The following is a 23599-nucleotide window of genomic DNA, read 5'->3' as shown; positions in this document are numbered from 1 at the left end:
TTTTGAGCTCGATCCCCTGTGTGCGGCCTGTGGGGGGCAGCTGATCAATGATTCTCTCTCATCATTGATGGTCCTGTTTCTCTCTCCCTCTCCCTTTCTCTCTGAAATCAATTAAATATATATATATTAAAAAAGGAGAATACATAAATAAACGTGGTATAATCACACAGTAGAATATTATTTGTCTGGGAAAATGAATTATAGGTCTAAGAATCCATATGGATAATATATAAAAAAAATGTTGGTAATAAGAAGCAAGTTACAGGGTAATTGCCGCCAGTCCCGTGCAAAGGTTGCAAAGGTTCATGCAGAGGCCCTGGAGGCACATGGCTAGCCAGTGACCCTGCGGTGGCCTCGGTGGCAAGGCCTCCCGATGCTTGGTTGGGGCTCTGCGGAGCAGAATGGAGGTTGGGCCTGGGCAGCTGGAAGGGTAGGAGGTGGATGGGCCCGGAGCGGGGTGGATGCGGCAGCACCAGTCAGAGTGATGGACACGCTCGAGGAAGAGAGTTTAGGGCCGTCTTCCTCTTTGGCCTCTGATGCAGAATTGGATACTGTGGTTGGCCATTTAGAGGACATTATCATGGATGAGAGTTCTAGTTATTACAGAGAAATTTCATGGACAAGTACTACCAGGAGTCTGAAGATATAGAAGAGAATACACGTACCTACACCTACTTTTAAAAAAATATGTATTTTTATTGATTTCAGCGAGGACGTGAAAGGGAGAGATAGAACCATCAATGATGAGAGAGAATCATTGATCGGCTGCCTCCTGCACGCCCCCTTCTGGGGATTGAGCCCGCAACTCAGGCGTGTGCCCTTGACCAGAATCAAACCCTGACCTCCTGGTTCATAGGTCAATGCTCAACCACCGAGGTTCGCCATCACTGATCTAGGGCGCGTCATAAGGTCAAGTCTAATTATGCTAAGAGGACTGTGCCCTCTAAGCTGGGACTTGTCTGTGGCTTTGCTAACAGGTCAGTCCGAGGCTTACCCCAATAGCCGTGCCCTACAAGAGGCGACTTCATTCCTGGGCTGACGGTAGTTGGAATGGATGTCCTATGGGCCCGGGAGGCAACAAAGTTTGCAGCTGCCCATTGTAGGGCTGGAAAGGGGCCTATACTAATGGAGCAGCAGACGTACCGTTACTATGGACACAGCATGCGTGATCCTGGCGTCAGTTATGTTCCGAGAGGAATTCAGGAAGAAGTAAGAGTGACCCTATCATGCTTCTCAAGGCTAGAATGGTGAACAGCAGTCTTGCCAGTGTTGAAGAATTAGAGAAAACTGATGTTGAAGTGAGGAAAGAAATCGAGGATACCGCCCAGCTTGCTACAGTGGATCCTGGACTGCCTTTGGAAGAACTAGGCCAGTGGTCGGCAAACTGCGGCTCGCGAGCCACATGCGGCTCTTTGGCCCCTTGAGTGTGGCTCTTCCACAAAATACCATGTGTGGGCGTGCACGTACAGTGCGATTGAAACTTCGTGGCCCATGTGCAGAAGTTGGCATTTTGTGGAAGAGCCACACTCAAAGGGCCAGCCGCAGTTTGCCGACCACTGAACTAGGCTGTCACATCTACTCCAACGATCCACCTTTCGTTTTTTTAAAAAATATATTTTATTGATTTTTTACAGAGAGGAAGGGAGAGAGATAGAGAGCTAGAAACATCGATGAGAGAGAAACATCGATCAGCTGCCTCCCGCACACCTCCCACTGGGGATGTGCCCATAACCCAGGCACATGCCCCCGACCGGAATCGAACCCGGGATCCCTCAGTCGGCAGGTCAACGCCCTATACACTGAGCCAAACTGGTTTCGGCGAACCACCTTTTGAAGTTCGGGTGCAAATCAGTGAATCAAGTTTAAGTCCATCAGTTAATGGGAGACTGCGTGTAATGGATGGTTCCATCTTCAGTGGCTACTTGACAGCAGCTGTAAGGAACTCTTGTTGTTCTCACCCATAGGATGTATGTAGATTAAGGTAGGAATTGCATGCAGTTTATACAGTATTGCATTAAAGGTTATGTTCAATTTGTATAGGTCTAAATAGGTAACAGACTTTGCTTAACCTTCCTTCAGGTTATTTCCTTAAAGTAGTTCTATTTGATCTAGTTTGTACACTATTTTAACAAGTACTTTTTAGTTAGTGAAAGGAAAAACAGTTCCTTTATGCCTGTTTAATTCTGCCACCTTATTGTTGGGGGGTAGGGGCTCATTCTCCTGTCTCAGCCCAACCTCACAGCTAACAACAGCGTACTTTAATGCACACACATGCCTATAGGGCAACATTTACTATAACCAGGCAGTGGGTAGAAGAACAGTTCCATTTTTAAATAGGACTATTGCACAATCATTTCAAAGGTCAAATAACTTAAAGTGCAACTAACAAGTTACTATTAACTTAGAACCTAAAATAGTGATTCCCAGGCTTTTTGTTAAACACCCATTGTTTTATCTTTGCAGCAAGTGCTATAGAGGATGTGCTGATTTTTTTTATTGAAGTAAATTAAAATTCATTTTTAAGAATCCCATAATACTGCGGGCACATCCCCAGTGGGGGGCGTGCAGGAGGCAGCTGATCGATGTTTCTCGCTCATCGATGTTTCTAGATGTTTCTAACTCTCTATCCCTCTCCCTTCTCTCTGTAAAAAATCAATAAAATATATTAACAACAACAAAAAAAAGAATCCCATAATAATAATAAAAAAGAACAGCTGCTGGAGCGGATTCCTGAGTTTAACATGGAGGCCTTCATGACAACTTTGCAGCATCACAGAGATGAAGTGGCTGGTGACATATTTGGCATGCTGCTCATGTTTACCGATTTTTTGGCTTTTAAAGACATGTTTCTGGACTACAGAGCAGACAAAGAAGGCCGGGGACTGCACTTAAGCAGTGGTTTAGTGGTGGCGTTGATACTGGAACCGGTGAGCAGGAATTCTTCCCAGGGTTGTGTCTCACGGAATCAAAGGATGAAGCCGAGGACCAGAGGAGTTCAAACAAGGCAGGAATTATCCTAAGCGAGCACAGGCTCCCCGCCTGACCCAAATGGGCCGACCCCGAAGCATCTGTCCTTCCCCTAATATGCTGAAGGCCGGCTCTTTGTCTATCTGTGCCGCTCTCTGAGTGGTTCCCGGCCTTTTTGCAACATTTTATTTTGCACTTGCAAGAAAAACATCCTTGTTTCAAAACACCCTGTTTTTCTGCTAAACATGTTGTGGTTTCAGCTAGCTCCGTGATTCCTCCTCCTTTTACCCCTTACCCGTCTGCCCAATTCTGCTTTAACTCCTTTCAACGTAACTGGGCAAAGCGTTCTCTCTGCCAGCTTCCCAGAGCAGCCTGTGGCACGAGGTCCCCCTCCAGCAATGAGATTGTCCCGGACATCAGCCCAGTGCACCGGGAGAGCTTCAGCTATGGATGGAAGGATAGATCTTGGGGAGACCAGCTTTGTTCTGCAACTCTGTTAATGTCAAGTACTGATGGGCCAAGAAAAAAAATTGTGTGACCCCCCTGGGATCCGTTTCTTCAGAAAACCCTTGTGTTCAGTAACCTTACTCCTCCTCCCTCGGTGGACATCCTCCCTTGAGTCGGCTCCTCTGGACAAATCCACATCCAGCATTCCACCTGGGGGGCCTTCCCTAGTACACGTGTTGATGAGTTGCACCAATGGGGTTTTTACTGTTGGGGAGCATTTATCGAGGGTGTTCCTCAAGCCAGCTGCCTGTCTTGAAATTTCTGGAGCTCCTATTGTCACAGCGAGTCTTGGCTGTAGGAATCGACCAAAAGATCCTTTACCTAAAAGCTACATGTCCAAGTCAATTCCTAGTCTCGCATTTGCAGTCCCTGTATCACTGTCTTCTGCTGGTCCGATATAGCCCCCCTATTTCTAGGACTCTCTTTTAAGCATTTTTGAAAAAACGATTTTTATAGTTAAATGCTCAGGCTGACCTAGTGCATATAATCTTAGAAGTTCCACGATTACCCACTTCAAAGTCGAAGTATTATATGCCGTGTGCTTTTTAGTTGTTGGTGCTGGTGAAACAGAATTTTTGGACTGGAACCCACGGTGTTCCCCTGGGCAGATTGGTTCGCGGGTTCTTTGTCCGTGGGAATCGAAGAATGAATCCACGGACAGAAGGTGGTAGAGCAAAGGTGGAGATTTATTGAGGAACAAGTACAGACTCCACGTGGGGAAGGGGAGAGAATCTCACTGAGTTCCCTTTCCCAGGGCTTATAAAGATCGTAGATCTTTGTGCCTTGATATCCCCTCTAATTGGTCACTATTCCCTTAGACTGGTTACTACAGTAATTTCTGAGCTCAAAAGTCGAACTTCACGTGGAACATGTCAGGTTTTCCTCCCCTCCTTCCTTTTATTTTGTAAATATAGACCTTTTGCTGTTCCCAGCTCCTTCATTCTATGGAAGTGTACCTGTTGCAGCTTTTTTTTTTTTAAGTATATTTTATTGATTTTTTACAGAGAGCAAGGAAGAGGGATAGAGAGTTAGAAACATCGATGAGAGAGAAACATCCATCAGCTGCCTCCTGCACACCCCCTACTGGGAATGTGCCCGCAACAAGGTACATGCCCTTGACCGGAATCGAACCCGGGACCCTTGAGTCCGCAGGCCGACGCTCCATCCATTGAGCCAAACCGGCTTCGGCTATTAAATACTTTTACCATGAGTAAAATTTGAGGTGTTTTGCAAGAAAAAAATTAGAAGCAAGTTACAGAATAATACATAAACTATGAAGCCATTTATCTAAAGTTCAACACAAGTAAGGGAGAATTGTGGCCAGCCGCTCTGGTACAGACATAGAAGGCCCGCCACGGATGCTCTGCCTACTGGGAAACTCGGCCGCCCTGAGACTTTTTTTATGTTTGTCACGAAACAGGCCATTTGGCTGAAAATCCCAAAGGGACTTTATCCCCTGGAAAAGGTTAACGCCCCGTGGGTTAGGAGCTGGACTCCAATTCCTAGCTTTTTCCAAGGAGGGTGTCAATAGGGAGGGAGGGGTGAGAGGGAGGGACTGATATGACTGGCCAGGGACAAAACAGACTGAGGTGGATCACCCACCTAAGAAATGAAGTCCTGGCTCTGCCACCAGTTTCCCTGGGTGACCTCGTTTCTGACAGTTTGGTGCAATAGAAAGAACACGAGCGTTGGGGTCTGCTACTTAGCAGCTGTGTGACTTGGAACTATTTACTTAGGTTTTCTAACATTTAATTCCCTCGTTTGTCAAAGGGAGATACTGAGCCACACACACAGCTGTTGTAAAGAGGCGAGACAGGGATTTTACACATTTACTGACTGCATTTCTCGTTGCTTTCATCAATTTTGATCCTTCGTTGCCCCACCCATAAAATGGAAGCATTAGATTATCTTTTTTAAGAGAAATGGGAAATACAGACCTTTTACATGAAATATCCAAGTCCTGACCTGTTGGAAATAAAAAAACTGTGAAGACTTTATTTTTTTTTTTAAGCTAATTTTTAAATGTGAAAACACCCTGAGGGTCCAAGAAGGTACCACTGTGCCCTGGATTGGGCCTGCGAGCCACCCATTTTCCACCTCCGTTACTGGGTTGTGGGGTGAGGGTTATGATGTGAGAGAGAACCCTTACTATATAATTCAGGCAAATCAGTTTTCTTCCCAGAACTTCGATTAGCCCGTCCGTAAAATGACCCACCTTTGTGTAGATAAAGAGATCAACAAACTCATACGGACACCAGGGGAGGCAGTGGGGGCAGGAGGAAGTGGGTAACAGCGATCAAATATGCGGAGCCCGAAGGACACTAGACTTTGGGCGGCGATATTTTACCTCAGTACACTGAATTTTTAAAAAGAGCTCAGGTGTGTGACGCGCGTAGCATGACACCAGCGCATAGTAGGCACACCACACAGCACGGGGCCGCGGTAGCCTTTTTTTTTTTTTTTTTTTTTGTGGGAGTAGGTTTGGTAAAGCATGTATCCAAGGAGCCAGCTATCCCCGAGGCCAGGAGACCGGAAAAGCGTCGCTGGCGAAGGAGAAAAGACGGCCAAGGGGGAGACACAGGAAAAGGGAAGAGGCGGGGAGGCAACAGGGCCCGCCCTCCAGGCGGGGCGCCAGCGAGAGGCCCAGGCCGGGCTGGAGCGCACGTGGCCTAGTTTGGGCGGAGCGGACGTGCCGGGCCGCAGCGGAGACCCCGAGCGGCACAGAGGGAACGCCCTGAAGGTGGGTCCGAACCGGACTGCGAGGACCTTGAGAGTCGGGGTGGAGCGGACGGGGGTCCTGGGAGCTGGGGGACGGCGGAGCCACAGGCCCTGGGTTCCCCACCCTCCCGGGGCAGCTCAGACCGGACGCTCGGGTCCTCCGGGTCCCTCCCCAGGGGGCGGGGCTAGCGGTTCTGACCAATGACAGGCCGCCCAGAGACCCCGCCCCCGACGCCTCACGAATGCCCAACCGCCGGGAGCCTGGCCTGGGGCTGCGTGAGCGCTGAACCTGCGGCTGGTGAGTGCGCACCCGCAGGGTCCCCGCCCCGATCCCGCCTCCAGCCCGTGCCCTGGAGTTCCGGGCCCCGACCCAGGCGCCGGCAGTGACTCAGCGCGGGGAGGGTGGCGACTCGTTGGCACTGGAGATTCGAACTGTTCTGGGCCTTGAACGCCGGGATGAGTGGGGTGAACGAGTGTCTTCGGAGCTGGTCGCGGGCAAGTGCTGGTGCCTAGGGCCGAGCTGGGTGGGAGGGAGAGGGCCAACCCCCAGGGTCGGCCGAGGGAAGCCGCGCTGCACCGCCTTGCCTGGGCCAGGGCCGGGGTGCGGGGTGGGTCCTGAGCTTCTGACCCAGCTGCCCGCCCTAGGACACCAAGATGCCTGGCGAACAGCAGACACCGAAGGTGGAGGAGGAGGAGGAGGAGATGCAAGAGGAGATGGTGCTGCTGGTGAAGGATGAGGAGGATGAGGGTGAGGAGAAGTATGAGGTGGTGAAACTCAAGATCCCCGTGGACAACAAGGAGGTACGTGTCCCACACCCCGATCCCTAACCTGGTTCGGGCGCAGCCTCCATCGGGCAGAAGCCCTGGATCTGCCCCTGCAGCTCCCATCCTGTGTGGTGAGAGCAGGCGCCGCGGAGAGAAGCCCGGAGCTGGGAGCCTGATGCAGACGGGGTGGGGGAGGGGCCAGGTTAGGCAACAGAAACCCGGACCCTTGGGAGCATTTACTGGTCTCCAGGCACTGTGTTAAGCACCTCAGTTCTATAACATAGGTAGTATTTGTTCCATTTTACAGGTGAGGAAACTGAGGCCCAGGAAGCTTGATAGTTTGGTGACTGGCCAAGGTCCCAGAGTTAGTAAAGAGATGGCTTATCCGAGACCAGTGAGAGTGAGGGGTGAGGTGAGTGGCGACTCCAGGCAGAAGAAATGGGCCTTTCCGTGGCCCAGAGGGAGGGAGTGGGGCCCGGGGAGAAGCGGGGATGAGCTCAGGTTGTTTGGCAGGCCAGGTAGGGCATTGGGATTTATCCTGAGGGAGAGGAAGGTTTAACGAGAGGAGCTTTAATATCAGAATAGGAGTTAGATTTCCCCCTTCAGGCCCCAAACTGCCACAACTTCCAGTGCAGCCTGCTCATACCTGGAGAACTCTGGCTGGGCCAGGTGTCTGGGCCCAGGCTCTGGTTTCCTCCTGCAGGGGAGCCAGTTCCCAGGGGAAGACGTTCTGCTGCCCCCTAGTGGGTGTGGTGGGCCCCAGGGGGAGGGGGCTGGCTGCTTTGGCCTCTGCTCCCAGTCAAAATAGCTCTGTAGGTCTGTTTTTCTCAGGCCTCCTTGGCCCCTCATGCTAGCTTACTCTGCCTCTTCTGGCCCTGTGATCTCCTGATCTCCCCATTCCACCTGTAAGTTAAGAACTCAGACTCCAGAGCTCAGGGTGGACTTTCATCTCCATTTACCAGCTGTATGACCTTGGGCAAGTTTCTTAACCTCTTTGTGCCTCACGTTCCTCATTTGTAAAAGGAAAATCATACCCACCCCTACTTCTTAGGGTTGTGAGGGTGAAATGAGTTAACACACATATAGAGAACTGTTTACATAATAAACACTATGTAAATGTTATTCATTCTGCGATTATTCTTTCTTCCTCTAAAGTTTAGGACCTTGGTCTAGGCTCCAGAGCTACATGAGGCTCTTTGGCCCCTTGAGTGTGGCTCTTCCACAAAATACCGACTTCTGTGCATGGGCCACAAAGTTTCAATCGCACTGTACATGCGCGCCTGCACGTGGTATTTTGTGGAAGAGCCACACTCAAGGGGCCAAAGAGCCACATGTGGCTCGTGAAGGTCAGTGGTCGGCAAACTCATTAGTCAGCGGAGCCAAATATCAACAGTACAACGATTGAAATTTCTTTTGAGAGTCAAATTTTTTAAACTTAAACTATATAGGTAGGTACATTGTTATTAACTTAATTCGGGTACTCCTAAGGCTTAGGAAGAGCCTTAAGGTCATCCTAGAGATTTTTCAACTCATTTTTACCAAAGGCCTTTTTGGGGTGTATCCCGGGGCTGGTGTGAAAGGGGAGACCCACATGGGGGCCTAGACAGAAGATTGAGGGCCGACAGCTCAAGGCAGTGGGGAAGGTTCACAGACAAAGCTCAGTGGGCATTTGGCAAATGGAGGCAGAGGAGGGGCATTCCAGGAGGAGGAAACAGCAAAAGCAAAGGCTCAGAGGAGACGGGGCCAGAGAGCTACAGGTATTGGAAGCGCATAGGAATTTTACATACGCGTGAGGTGATGCGGTGCCATGAGAAGCCTCAGATCAGAGGAGACATGTTGGGTTTTCTGTTCAGAAGATTCACTGGCTGTTGTGGGGAGAACAGGCCATGTGAGGCTGGCAGCCTGCTCTCAGGTAGTGACAGCAGTGGAGACAAGACAGAAAGTTGGGGATATTTTCGAACCTTGATTGGACTGGCTAGAGCTAAGGATGGGATGGAGGAGGCTGGGCATGGCTGGCCATGAAATGTACGGAGGGCTAGGGGTGGGCGAACTTTTTGACTCGAGGGCCACAATGGGTTCTTAAACTGGACCGGAGGGCCGGAACAAAAGCATGGATGGGGTGTTTGTTTGAACTAATATAAATTCAAAGTAAACATCATTACATAAAAGGGTACGGTCTTTTTTTTTTTTTTTTTTAGTTTTATTCATTTCAAATGGGCCGGATCCGGCCCGCGGGCCGTAGTTTGCCCACGGCTGGGCTAGACTCTAGACAGAACATGTAGCAGTTAAAAGCATCGGTTCAAATCCCAGCTTCACCATTTACCAGCTTTGCCTACACATCCCATCAACATTTACCATAGCACTCTGCCCACAGGTAGCTCATGAGCTTGCTGTGTGGTCTCCCTGAGTCTCAGTTTCTATGAAGATTGTCGTCTCCAAAGCTCTTTCCAGTGCTGACATCCTGCATCTCGTAGCTGTCATCACCCAGTCCCATGGCCAGCCGTTGCCCAGAACAGGCCTGAATTATGCTGCACACGGGTGCTGAAGCATTCTCTCACTGCCTATCAAAATCCAACCTCTCCTTAACACAAAGATATTCTCAAAGGGCTCTGTGCACATCTGATCCTCTCTCTGCTTAAACCTTTGAGTGTTTTTCTGTTTCCCTCAGGACAGTCTCAGCTCCTAGGCCTGGCATTCAAAGCTCTACACCACCTGACCTCATGTCCCAACACCCATCCCATGCCCCAGTTCAAACAGACCTGCCCCTTTCTCACCTCTAAGACGTTGCCTATGGGGTCCTTCAGCCTGTAAAACCCTCTTCACCTTTCCCACCTGCTTTCTCCAGGAGTTGTTCTCTCTTCTAGATTAAGTCTTAATTTTAACAAGCATACAAGTCACCTGGGAATCTTGTTAAAGTGGAGATTTTGATTCAGTAGGTCTGTGGTGGGACTTGAGATTCTAACAAGTTCCCGGTGATGCTGATATGGCTGGTCTGTAGCCAGGAGCTAGTGGTTCTCAACCTTGGCTGCACCTTAGAATCACCTGGGAATCTTTTTAAAATCCTGATTTCTGGGCCTCATCCTCCGGAAATTCTGTTTCTTTGTTATGGGGTGGGGCCACAACATTGGTAACAAAGAAAGAGAATTTCCGGAGGATGAGGCCCAGAAATCAGGATTTTAAAAAGATTCCCAGGTGATTCTAATGTGCAGCCAAGGTTGAGAACCACTGAGCTAGAGGGTAGGGATCATACTACCAAAAAGAAGGGGGATTCTGAAAAGGGTCCAGGGCAGGGAGACAAGCTGTGTAGGGTGACCTCAAACTTGTCAGTGAGGTAGAACAGCATGGTTAAGAGAACGGGTGTTTTGGATGATGGGACTTGGCATTCAGACCCCAGTTTGGACATTTGATTGGCTGTAGGGCCTTGTGTGGTCACTTCCTTCTGAGTCTTATTTTATCTATAAAATGGAGCTCCTGATACCTAACCCAAGGGGTTGTGGGAATTTAACGAGAACATGAGTGAGAAGCACTTAGCACAGTCCCTGGCACATAGCTTAATTCATGGTAGTTGTTGTTATTTTAAAATAAACTTTTATTAATTTCAGGAGGAAGGGAGAGGGAGAGATAGAAACATCACTGATGACAGCATCATTGATCGGCTGCCTCCTGCACGCCCCATACTGGGGTTTGAGTCCACAGCCCAGGCCTGTGCCCTGACCTGGTATTGAACCGTGAACTCCTGGTTCATAGGTCAATGTTCAACAACTGAGCCATATTGGCTGGGTGGTAGTTATTACTGAGGAGGGAACTGGGACCTTTGCTCTGTTAAAACCAAACCAAACATAAAGCAGGAATACAAATGCAATCACTTCATGGACTTGGATCATCATATTACTATACTACATTGTATCCCCATGGGACCTTGTTATAGTGCAAATACCATTTATTCTAATTTTTAAATCTAATGGCTGTAGAATTTAACACATGTAAGGGCCTTGACTGACCACCTAGTCTGGTATTTGCCCAGCTTTAGTTGCATGTTCATCGAACACCTGCTGTGCTCATTACTTAATGCTTTTCCTCAGATAGGTTAGCAGTCTTTGTTACATCCATTTTTATCCAAAAAATAATACTGATGAAACTGTGAGTTTCATGTGATGCATCTTTTTTCTAATATCCGTGAAAAAAGATACATAATGATCATAATGAGATACGAGTGCACCAGCAGAAGACTGAATCCTCTTGCATCCTGTGATGTGTGCATAGCGCCAGTTGGGCACTTTTTATCTCACCGAGCCTACCTCGCCTTCCTGGGTTCACTGGGGCCTGGGACGGGAGTGACTTGGCTGTGGTCTTAACGAGCTAGTCTCAGCCCCTCTCACCTAGATTTCTCCTGGGGCACCCAGAGCCCCTTCTCTTGGAGCTGCCGATGCCAAGAGTACTTGTGTGAAGTTTCCTTTTTCTAGTCAGTGACCCTGCGTAAGGACGCCCTCAGGAAGGCTTTAGTCATCTTAAAGATGGGTGCCAGAGACAAAAGGGCCAGAACAAAATGTAGTATAATAAGAAAAGCTCTTTCCACAATGGCTGCCGTGCTGCAGTAAACCCAGTAGGTGTCAAAACCAGGGTAAGACTGGAAAGTGTGACCTTGAATTCTCACTGTGCCAACTCAGCTATGGGGAGTTTCTCGATATCAGGTTGTACTTTAACTTTAAATTCCTCTTGGAAAGTGCCAGGGACTTGGCGTCCAGCCTCTGTCCCATCTTGGCTGTGTGAGCGCAGGGAAGTGCAGTGTAGCCTGCTAGTTAAGTGAGGGTCCTGACTCCCCTGGCTATGGGAATTTAATCTGCCTCAGCCTGTTTTCCTAAATACCAAGGATGACAACTGACTCGAGGCAGGTGACAGGAAGATTTAATACAATGTACATCACATAGCATTGTTGAAACTTTACACTGTAATGTTGGTATCACTGTCATTATTCTTTGTACAGTTTAAACGAGAATTCCGACCTTCAAGGCCTTGAAGTTGCCCTTCTTGCACCTTCAGAAAGTAAAATCCTCGCCCTGGCCAGTGTCTCAGTTGCATAGGTGTAGTCCCATCTACTGGCAGGGGGTGCAGGAGGCAGCCGATCGACGTTAACCCTCTTACATCAGTGTCTGTCTCTCTCCCTCTCCCTTCCTCTCTCTTTAAAATCAGTAAACTTTTTTTTTTTTTTTGGCAAAAAGAAAAGAAAGGCCCTTCACGACTCACAAGCTGTCACTTACCCTCTCTTAACGAGTTTCCTTATCTATAAAATAATACTATGGTAACTACTTTGTGGGGAGAAGCTAAGACTGTCTTGTCCTTAATATGTGTCAGATATTTCATTTAATCATTAATGTACCTAATTGCTCGGCTCAACATCACTTTGCCTGGATGAGCCCTCTCTTCTAAGAAGGGAGCAAGATGCCCTCAATATTCCTCTTCCTTCTACTGTTAATACAAAATACTAAGACAATACAATGTTAACACTGTTAATACAACCTGTGTCCTTCACCTGCCTTTTAGGAAACATTTTTTTTTCTGATTTTATCTCTAGAAGCCCAGGCTTCATGAAACTGGCTCATTTTCATTTCAGGCCTCAGAATTATATTTGGGTTTTACCCTTGCCTCCTCCTTCCCAGCTTAAAAAATGCTATGTGCTCTATTTTAAAAGTTCATTCAAAAGCCTGGGTTTGTTTTTGGCCTCGCTTTTTAAAAAAAAATACATATTTTATTGATTTTTTACAGAGAGGAAGGGAGAGGGATAGAGAGTCAGAAACATCGATGAGAGAGAAACATCGATCAGCTGCCTCCTGCACACCCCCTACAGGGCATGTGCCCACAACCAAGGTACATGCCCTTGACCAGAATCGAACCTGGGACTCCTCAGTCCACAGGCCGACGCTCTAGCCACAGCCAAACTGGTCAGGGCTGGCCTCGCTTCTAAGTCGCCATCCTCTCCTATCTCACTGGCTGCTCATCTTGCTGCTCCTGGTTCTCTCTGCCAAATCAGCTGTGGGAGTTTCTTTTAAAGTACCAAATTGTATTTTAGCAATTAACATCTCCAGCCAAGGCCTGTCTCCTGAGCTCCAGATGATCAAGAATTGGAGATGTGACCTGAAACATTTCACCTTTCAACTTGCTCTTCCCACCATCCTCATGTCTGCAGATGACAGCTCGACTTCTGTAGTTGCTAAATTCAGAATCCTTGGAGTCATTTTGACTCCTCTTTTCCTTACATCTCATGTCTGATCTTATTTATCAAATCTGTTGTTTGAAATGGCAAAAATACATTCAGAAGCGACCATTCTCACCACCTTCACTCCTTCGCTTTTCACCTGTCACCTGGGTCTGAGCCACTGTATTCTCTGGGCAGATGACTGCATGCAGCAGCCTCCTCCCTGGGCTCCTGTTCTGCCTGCTGCCGCCTTCTACCCCAGCATCCGGATAGAGGCTTTTAAAATGAGTCTCATCTGGTCATGTCCCTGCGAAGTACCGTCTAACATCTCCTCTAATGGTTCCCCATCTCTTTCTTCTTTTCTAATATTTATTAGATTGGTTGAGGTGACTTTGGTCAACATGAACATATACGTTTCTGGTGTGGGTTTCTATGTTACAGGATCTGTATATTGCACCATGTACCCACCATCGAAAATCAAATCTCCTGTGACCTTATATTAGGACCCCCTACTCCTACCCCCTTCAGTCAGGTAGCTCACACGCTGCTGTTTGTGTTCACGAATTTCAGTTTTATATCCCACATGTGAGTGAAATCATGTGGTTCTTAGCTTTTTGATTGTCTTACTTCACTTAGCATAATGTTCTCAAGGCCCATCCATGTTGTTGCAAATGGCACTATTTCCCGCTTTCTTACGGCTGAGTAGTGTTCCATGGTGTGTGTGGACCACATCTTCTTTATCCATCCTCTGTCGCGGGACACTGGCTGTTTCCATGTCTTGGTCACTGTGACTAATGCTGCAATGAACATCGGGGTGCATATATCTTTGTGAATACATGATTTCGAGTTTTTTGGGTATATACCCAGGAGAGGGATTGCTGGGTTGTATGGTAGCTGTATTTTTAATTTTGTGAGGAATTGCCAGGCTGCTTTTCATAGTGATGATTCCAGTCTACATTCCCACCGGCAGTGAATGAGGGCTGCCTTTTTTCCACAGCCTCTGCAACACTTGTTGTTGCCTGTGTTGTTGATAATGGTCATTCTAACAGGTGTAAGGTGGTAGCTCACTGTAGTTTTGATTTGCATTTCCCTAGTTGCCAGTGAGGATGAATATCTTTTCATATATCTGTTTGCTGTTCATATGTCTTCTTGGGACAAGTGTATTTTCAGGTCCTCTCTCCACTTTTTGGTTGGGTAGTTTGTTTGTTGTTGAGTTTTATTAGTTCTTCATATATTTTGGAAATTAAACCTTTGTCGGAGTTTCTGTTTGCATATATCACCTCCCATCTGGTTGGCTCTCTCTTTGTTTTGTTGTCTGTTTCTTTTGCTGTGCAGAGGTTTTTTGTTTGGTATAGTCCCATCCATTTATTTTTGCCTTTACTTCCCTTGCCTTTGTGGTCAAGTTCATAAAATGTTCTCTACGACCAAGGTCCATAAGTTTGGTACCTATATTTCCTTCTATGTAATTTATTGTTTTGGGTCTTATATTTAGGTCTTTGATCCATTTTGAATTAACTTTTGTGCATGGGGACAAATCAACTTTCATTCATTTGCATGTGGCTTTCTAGTTTTCCCAGCATCACTTATTGAAGAGACTATCTTTACTACATTATATGTTTCTGTCTCCTTTGTCGAAAATTATCTGTTCATATACATGTGGTTTTATAGCGGCGCTTTCTATTCTGTTCCATTGATCTGTGCGTCGGTTTCTCTGCCAATACCATGCTGTTTTGATTATCATAACTCTAGTATAATTTGAAGTCAGGTAGCATGATACCTCCAACTTCTTTATTTTTTCTCAGGATTCCTTTGGCTATTTAAGGTCTTTTGTGTTTCTATATAAATGATGATTTCTCATTCTCTTTTAAAAATGCCATTGGGCTTTTGATGGGGATTGCATTAAATCTGTATATTGCTTTGGGTAATATGGCCATTTAAACTATGTTGGTTATTCCAACCCATGAACATGGGGTATTTTTCAATTTTGTTGTGTCTTTTTCAGTCTCTTTTAATAATGCTTTGTAATTTTCAGTATATAGGTCTTTCATGTCTTTAAGTTTATTCCTACATATTTTATTCTTTTTTTTGCAATTGCAAAGGAATTGTTTTTTTTTCCCCATTTTTTTTCTGAAAAAAATTTTTTTTAAAAAATATATTTTGATTAATTTCAAAGAGGAAGAGAGAGGGAGAGATAGAAACATCAGTGGTGAGAAAGAATCACCAATTGGCTGCCTCCTGTATGCTCCCCACTGGGGATCGAGCCTGTAACCCAGGCATGTGCCCCTGACCAGAATCGAACCTGGGACCCTTCAGTCTGCAGGCCAACGCTCTAGCCACTGAGCCAAACCAGCTAGGGCCTTTTTCTGAAGTTTTATCGTAATTATACAGGAAGGCAATGCATTTTTGCACATTGATTTTGTATTGTGCAACTTGACTATATTTGTTCCTAATAGTTTTTTCAGTGGAGTCTTTTGGGTTTTTTATATACAGAATTATGTCATCTGCAAAAAGTGACAGTTTGACTTCTTTTCCTACTTAGATGCCTTTATTTCTTTCTCTTGCCTTATTGCTCTGACTGGGACTTCCAGCACTATGTTGAATAAGAGTGGTGAGAGTGGACATTCTCATCTCGTTGCTGATCTTAGAGGAAAAGCATTCAGTTTTTCACCATTGAGTATGATATTAGCTGAGGGTTTATCGTATATGGCCTTTATTATTATTTTTAATGTTTTTATTGACTTCAGAGAGGAAGGTTGGGGGGAGAGAGAGAAACATCAATGATGAGAGAGAATAATTGATCAGTTGCCTCCTGCAAGCCCCAAACCGGGGATTGAACCCACAATGTGGGCAAGTGCCCTGACCAGGAATTGAACCATGACCTCCTGGTTCATAGGTTGATGCTCAAACGTTGAGCCTTGCCAGCTAGGCATATATGGCCTTTATTTTGTTGAGCTACTTCCCTTCTATTCCTGTTATTATTGAGTGTTTTAATCATAAATGGATGTTGTATCTTAAATGCTTTTTCTGCATCTATTGGTAAAATCACATGGTTTTGATCCTTCTTTTGTTGATGTGGTGTATTATGTTGATTGCGTACGCTGAACCACTCTTGTGCCCCTGAATGAACCCCACTTGATCATGATGTATTATTTTTTGGATGTACTGTTGTATTCAAATTGCTAGTATTTTGTTTAGGATTTTTGCATCTGTATTCATCAGAGATATTGGTCTGTAGTTTTCTTTTTTTGTGTTATCTTTCCCAGGTTTTGAGAAGGATGGTTTTAAAATATCTTCTTTGAATGTCTGGTAGAATTCACTGGTGAAGCCATCTGGTCCTGGACTTTTGTTTTTTGGGAGTTTTTGTTGTTGTTTTGTTTTTTGGTTTTAATCTTCAGGGATATTTTTCCATTGATTTTTAGAGAGAGTGGAAGAGTGAAAAAGATGGAAAGACAGAAATATCAATGTGAGAGAAACACATCAATTGGTTGCCTCTTGCATGAGCCCCTGACCAGGGCTTGGTCTGGGGAGGAGCCTGCAACCGAGGTACATGCCCTTCCTTTACCGGAATTGAATCCCGGACTCTCCGGTCTGCAGGCCAACACTCTATCCACTGAGCCAAACCAGCTAGATTCTCTATATCTTTTGACCTTAACTTTTATTTCTTTAACCCAGTCATTTTTTAGTAGTATGTTGTTTAATCTGCATGTATTTGTGGGTTTCTTTACTTCATTTTTGCATTTGATTTCTAATTTCAAGGCATTGTGGTCAGAGAACATGCTTGGTAAACTTTCAGTCTTCTTGAATTTGTTGATGCTAGTTTTGTGACCCAATATATGGTTAATCTTTGAGAATGCTGTGCTCTGGAGAATGTATAATCTGATGCTCTGTGATGGAAGGTTCTGTAAATGTTAATTATGTCCATTTGGTCTAGTGTTTCATTTAAGGCCAATATTTCTTTATTGATTTTTTGTTTGGTTGATCTGTCTAGAGCTGTCAATGGAGTATAAAGTCTCTAACTATGATTGTGTTTTGGTCTATTTCTCCCTTTAGTTCTGTGAGTAGTTTTATATATTTCGGTGCTCCCTGGTTGGGTGGGTATATATTAAGAAGTGTTATGTTTTCTTTAAAAAAAATATTTTTATTGATTTCAGAAAGGAAGGGAGAGGAAGAGAAAGGTAGAAACATCAATAATGAGAATCATTGATTGGCTGCCTCCTGCATACCCCATACTGGGGATCGAGCCCACACCCAGGAAGGTGCCCTGACCAGGAATAGAACTGACCCCTCCTGATTCATAGGTCCACACTCAAACACTGAGCCACGCCAGCTGGGCAGTTTTTTCCCTTTTGAGTGCATCTGATCTTCATTATCCTTTTTCAGTTCAGACCTTTCCCCCTCCCCTTTGATGTTTTTGTTGTCACAAATTATCCCTATTTATGCTGTAAGTTTATTGTTGAACTTACTCATAGTGTTAAGGCCTTATGTTCTTTGTTTCAGGTAGAATAACTCTATTGAGTATTTCCTGCAATGGAGGTTTTCTGGTGATGAAATCCCTCAGCTTCTGTATGTCTGGGAACATCTTTATTTCTCCTTAATATTTAAAGGATAATTTTGCTGGATATATTATTTGTGGCTGGTAATTTCACTCTTTCAGGAGTTTGCTATTTGCTTCCACTCTCTTCTGGCTTGTAGAGTTTCTGCTGAGAGTTTGGATGATTCTGATGGGTTTTCCTTTGTAGGTTACTTCCTTCTTTTCCTGGCTGCTTTGAGAACTTTTTTCTTTGTCATTAATTTGTGACAGGTCCTTGAAGAAGGCCTCTTTAGATTGAGGTAACCGGTGTTCTGTTTGCTTGTTGGGATCGAGGATCTAGTTCTTTTTCTTTTTTTAAAAAATATATTTCTTTATTGATTTCGGAGAGGAAGGGAGAAGGAGAGATAGAAACATCAATGATGAGAGAGAATCATTGATCAGCTGCCTCCTGCACAACCCCCACTGGGGATCGAGCCTGCAACCCAGGCATGTGCCCTTGGCTGGAATCAAACCCAGGGCGCTTCAGTCCACAGGCTGACGCTCTATCCACTGAGCCAAGCCGGCCAGGGCGAGGATCTAGTTCTTTACATAGATTTGGAAAGTTCGCATCCACTATTTGTTTTAATAGACTCTTCATTCCATGCTTCCTCTCTTCCTCCTCTGCAATGCCTGTACTTCTAATATTGCTTTTTCTGATGGAATCAGATAGGTCTCATAGAGCTCTTTTATTTTTCTTTATTCTCAGGTCTTTCTCTTCCCTCTGCACCATTTCTTGATTCCTATCTTTATTTTATTTATTTATTTTTTTAAATATATTTTATTGATTTTTTACAGAGAGGAAGGGAGAGGGATAGAGCCAGAAACATCGATGAGAGAGAAACATCGATCAGCTGCCTCCTGCACACTTCCCACTGGGGATGTGCCCGCAACCAAGGTACATGCCCTTGACCGGAATCGAACCTGGGACCCTCCAGTCCGCAGGCCGACGCTCTATCCATTGAGCCAAACCGGTTGCGGCGATGATTCCTATCTTTAAATATCACTAGTTCTTTCCTCTATCTCATTTGTTCTGTTTTCTATGCTCAGTAGTTTACTCTTAATCTCCTTAATTGCATACTTCACTTCCAGGAGTTCTTATTGGTTCTTTTTTTTAATCTCCTTGGTAAAGTACTCGTTTTGTTCATTGATTTGTTTTCTAAGTGCACTGAATTGCCTGTCAGTATTTTCTTGCATCTCATTGAGTATTTTCAGGACTGCAATCTTGAAATCTGTCATTTGTTATTTTAAAAAAATTTAAAATTTTTCCATTGATGTTTAGAGAGAGTAGAAGGAAGAGGGAGAGACATAAAGAGGGAAACATTGATGTGAGAGACACATCGATTGGTTGCCTTCCATATACATCCGACTGGGGCTGAGGATCGAGCATGCCACCGAGGTGTGTGCCCTTAACTGAAATTGAACCCAGGACCCTTCACTCTGTGGGCCAACACTATCCACTGAGCCACACCAGCTAGGGTGAAATCTCTGTCATTTATATCACATATTTCCATGTGTTCCAGCCTGCTTTCTGGGGATTTTTCATTTTCTTTCTGGTCATCCTCATCACTGTGGTTCTTCATGGTGTTTGCTGTCTTCCTTTGCTTATGCATTTATCTCTGAAGAGGTCTTTTTACTATTTTCCAGTAGATGGTGCTGAATCACAAGATTTTTACCTCTGAACTCCCAGTCTTGAACCTCCGTGGCTTCCCTAAGACTGTATAACTGTGCTGCTTAGGGTAGGGTTTGTGTCTCACTTCCGTCGGTCCCGTCCCAGCACCCCTCCTGGGGATCAGTCACAGAGGGAAACGTGTTCTACTGCAGTAGCTTTTGGTTTACAGATAATACGCTCCTGAACTTGACTTCAAGGGCAACAGGAGGCAAGTTTTGGGAGTCCAAGCAGTGGCAGGGCTCTGTGGTATATTTCTTTGAAACACCACTGCCTGTCTCCGAGCCACATGCACACGGCAGAATCCTGTGCTCTGTCAGGCATCTGCTGACTCAGACACTGTTCACTCTCACTGCTTGCCACTTGCTATGAGCTCCTGGCTACAGGGCTGCACCTGGGGGCCACCTACGCTTCCTGCTCTTGTCTCCCCGTTTATTCCCGGTTGCCCACCTTTAGATGTTTCAGCGCGCAGGTCTCTCAGGCATGCGTCTGTGTTGAGCAGGGATTTCTTTGTTGAATTATACATGGTTAACTTTTTGAAATTTCGGGAGGAGAGGAAAAGACACAGCCTTACGCCATCATTCCTCTGACATCACCTTCCATGTCTTTCATATTACGAGGCTCTAAGCTAAGAGATCCCCTGCAGGGCACCCCATCCATTGCTCTCCCCTCCATGCATTCGGCCCTGTGTACTTTCTCTTGCCATTCCTGGGTCTTCACTGGAAAAGCCCCTGCTTCAGGGTCTTGCTGTGCCCTCTGTAGCCTGCTTTCTCACTTCCTTTAGTTTTTGCTCTTGTTACATCAGTTTTTTAACCTTATTTAAATCTGAAACATTCACCCAATACCAGCACTTGTCCATTTTTCCCATAAGCAGGAATTTAAAAACTATAACACTGAATCCCCAGTGCCTGGAACACAGTCTGGCACCTTGTACGCCCTTAATAAATACTTGAATTATTAAAGAACAGGTAGAATGACACTGGGCATATGCTTTGTACATTAACACAGTATCTAATTTAATGTGCACAGCAGTGCTATGAGGGAGGCTTTCCTGTTTTCCATAAGCGGAACTGAGATGACAGCTTGCAGAGACCCAGGTCTCTTGCTCACGGGACTGTGGGTCAGGACTGACTTGTCCCCTTTCTCCCCACAGGTCCCGAGGGAGGCGGCAGCGCCTTCTGCAGACCCGGCGCGTACACACGTGTGCCCGGACTGCGGCCGTGCTTTTGCACGCCGGTCCACCCTAGCCAAGCATTCGCGCACGCACACGGGTGAACGGCCCTTCGAATGCCCCGAGTGCGGCCGGGGCTTCTCGCAGAAGTCGGCGCTGACCAAACACGGCCGCACGCACACCGGCGAGCGGCCCTACGAGTGCCCCGAGTGCGGCCAGCGCTTTTCGGCCGCCTCGAACCTGCAGCAACACCGGCGGCGCCACACGGGCGAGAAGCCCTACGTGTGCACGCAGTGCGGGCGCCGCTTCGCTCAGAGCTCCAACTACGCGCAGCACCTGCGCGTGCACACGGGCGAGAAGCCTTACACCTGCCCCGACTGCGGGCGCGCCTTTGGCGGCAGCTCGTGCCTTGTGCGCCACCGACGCACGCACACCGGGGAGCGGCCGTACGTTTGCGCCGACTGCGGCACGCGCTTCGCGCAGAGCTCGGCGCTGGCCAAGCACCGGCGCGTGCACACGGGCGAGAAGCCGCACCTCTGTACCGTGTGTGGCCGCTGTTTCCGCCACCGGTCCAACCTGGCGGATCATACCCGCACGCACACGGGCGAGCGGCCCTACCCCTGCACCGAGTGCGGCCAGCGCTTCCGCCTCAGCTCAAACTTCGTCCGCCACCGTCGTTCGCATATGATGCGCCGTCTCTATATCTGCGCTGTGTGCGGCCGAGACTTCAAGCTGCCCCCTGGCACTAAGGCCACCACTGTCACCGAGCGCTGCCCAGAGTGTGAGAGTAGATGAGCCCCCTTGTCGCTGCGGCTGCTAGTGTCTGGCTGAGGAGGCGCATGCCAGGGCCCCGACCCTAGGTGCTGGACTAAATGGACAAGGACTCCGGGACCCTGGTCTGGGAAAGGGTGGGAAGGCAGAACTGGCTGCCCGGGACCTTGGAGACATAGTTAATCCTCTACTGCAGTGATGGCAAACCTATGACACGCGTGTCAGAGGTGACACGTGAACTCATTTTTTTGGTTGATTTTTCTTTGTTAAATGGCATTTAAATATATAAAATAAATATCAAAAATACAGTGGGGCCTTGACTTATGAGTGTCCCGACTAACGAGTTTTTTTTGAGATACCAGCTGTCTCTCGGCTGATTTTTTGCTTTGAGTTGCAAGCTCAAAAAAATTTGGGTTATGAGCCAGCTTCAGATACCCCACCGCTAGTTGGCACAGCGAATGTCACAGTGATTTGACATAGGAATAATTTGAGTTATAAGCTCCGTCACGGAACAAATTAAACTCGTAAGTCAAGGCCCCACTGTATAAGTGTTTTACTATGGTTGGAAAGATCAAAAAATTTCTATATGTGACACGGCACCAGAGTTAAGTTAGGGTTTTTCAAAATGCTGACAGGCCGAGCTCAAAAGGTTCGCCATCACTGCTCTACTGGGATTTTTGGAAACCGTGGCCTCTTCCCCCTCACTACAAATCCTCAACCCGTGTTAGTGAATAAAGTATTATATCTTCACGCACATGTGCCTGTGAATGAATAGATGGGGAAAGGAGCAAAGTTGGGGTATTTACTGGGTTTAGGTGACTTAATGAATCATCACAGAACCAAGTGGGGCTATTAGCCCAAAAGGGTTCCTGGAACTGGGTTTGTGTGTGTGAAGTCATCCCACACTTGGCCCTTGGTTATGTCCTCATAACCTCTGATCTGGAAGGGTCTGTAAATATAGCACACTAGAGGCCCGGTGCACAAAATTCGTGCACTGGGGGGGGGGGGGAGAAGTTCCCTCAGCCCGGCCTGTCCCTTATCACACTCTGGGAGCCCTCAGGGGATGTCCTACTGATGGCTCAAGCCGCAGTCGGGCCTCCCTCTACAGGAGGTGACCAGTCGATCAGGGGAAGGCACCACCCCCATCACCCCCTTGCTGCTGCTGCCTCTGGCCTCCCTCTGTGGGAGGCAACCCTGTGATCAGGGGAAGGCGACGCCCCCATCACACCTCTGCTGCTGCCACTGCCTGCCATGAGGCTTGCCTGAGCCTCGGGCCCTCGCAACAGCAGTGGCTATCGGCAGCTTGCTGGAGCCCTGGGCCGGCCCTGGGCAAGTAGCAGCAGCCATCGTGTCCCGTACGCTGCAAGTCCCCACCCCTGTTGCTGCAATGCCCTGCCCACCCATGCCTGCTGCATGTGTAGCCCGCTGATCGGTCGTTACTGTGACAGCATCCCAACCAATTTGCATATTACCCTATGATTAGACTAGAGGCCTGGGGCACAAAATTTGTGCAGGGGGGGGGCGGTTCCCTCAGCCCAGCCTGCACCCTCTCCAATCTGGGACATTCCTCTCACAATCCGGGACCACTGGCTCCTAACTGCTCACCTGCCTGCCTGATCACCCTAAACAAACCCCCCCTGCTGGCCTGGTCACCCCCAACTGCCCCCCATGCTGGCCTGGTCACCCCCAACTGCCCCCCCCCCAGCCTGGTCACCCCTCACTGCCCCCCTCTGCCGTCCTGGTTGCCCCCAACTGCCCCCCCTGCGGGCCTGGTCGCCCCATGCAGCCTGCTGTTTGGTCCTTTGGTCTCCCCTCACTAACCCCCCTGCCGGCCTGTTCACCCCATGCAGCATGCTGCTCAGTCATTTGGTCGCCCCTCACTGATCCCCCCTGCTGGCCTGGTTGCCCCACACAGCCTATTCTGTCGTCCATTCGGTTGCAATGGTCGCTTAGGCTTTTATATATATAGATTCATGCTTAAACAGGCACCAAATTCCGCAGAGCTTTGGTGAGCAGCCATGAACATCATGGAGCGTAGTATAATGAAGAGACAATACTTTTAAAAAATATATTTATTTTTACTGATTTCAGAGAGGAAAAGGAGAGAAATATAGAAACATCAACGATAAGAGAGAATCGTTGATCGGCTGTTTCCTGCATACCCATACTGGGGATCAAGCCTGGAACCCGGGCATGTGCCCTGACTGGGAATCAAGCCCATGATCTGGTTCATTGTTTGCCACTCAACCACTGAGCCAGGCCTGCTAAACA

The 23599-nt window shown here is 47.2% G+C and overlaps 1 protein-coding gene across 4 annotated transcripts; it reads left to right on the top strand.

The window, feature by feature from the left end:
• The first annotated feature begins 6069 nt into the window (after positions 1-6069).
• Positions 6070-22082, top strand: LOC132232744 (zinc finger protein 771). 4 transcript variants are annotated; one of them, XM_059692273.1, is made up of 3 exons: positions 6070-6214; positions 6838-6993; positions 20540-22082. In XM_059692273.1, the coding sequence occupies exons 2-3, from the start codon at positions 6847-6849 to the stop codon at positions 21350-21352; spliced, it is 960 nt and encodes a 319-aa protein (XP_059548256.1). In that variant the 5' UTR covers positions 6070-6214; positions 6838-6846; the 3' UTR covers positions 21353-22082. The 4 variants fall into 4 exon arrangements, with proteins under 4 accessions (XP_059548256.1, XP_059548257.1, XP_059548254.1 ...); XM_059692274.1 differs by lacking the exon at positions 6070-6214 and adding an exon at positions 6253-6490; XM_059692271.1 differs by lacking the exon at positions 6070-6214 and adding an exon at positions 6507-6687.
• The last annotated feature ends 1517 nt before the right edge of the window (positions 22083-23599 follow it).

The sequence above is a fragment of the Myotis daubentonii genome, chromosome 4 (assembly GCF_963259705.1).
Source record: "Myotis daubentonii chromosome 4, mMyoDau2.1, whole genome shotgun sequence".
Lineage (NCBI taxonomy): Eukaryota > Metazoa > Chordata > Mammalia > Chiroptera > Vespertilionidae > Myotis > Myotis daubentonii.
This window is presented reverse-complemented; position numbering and strand designations above follow the sequence as displayed.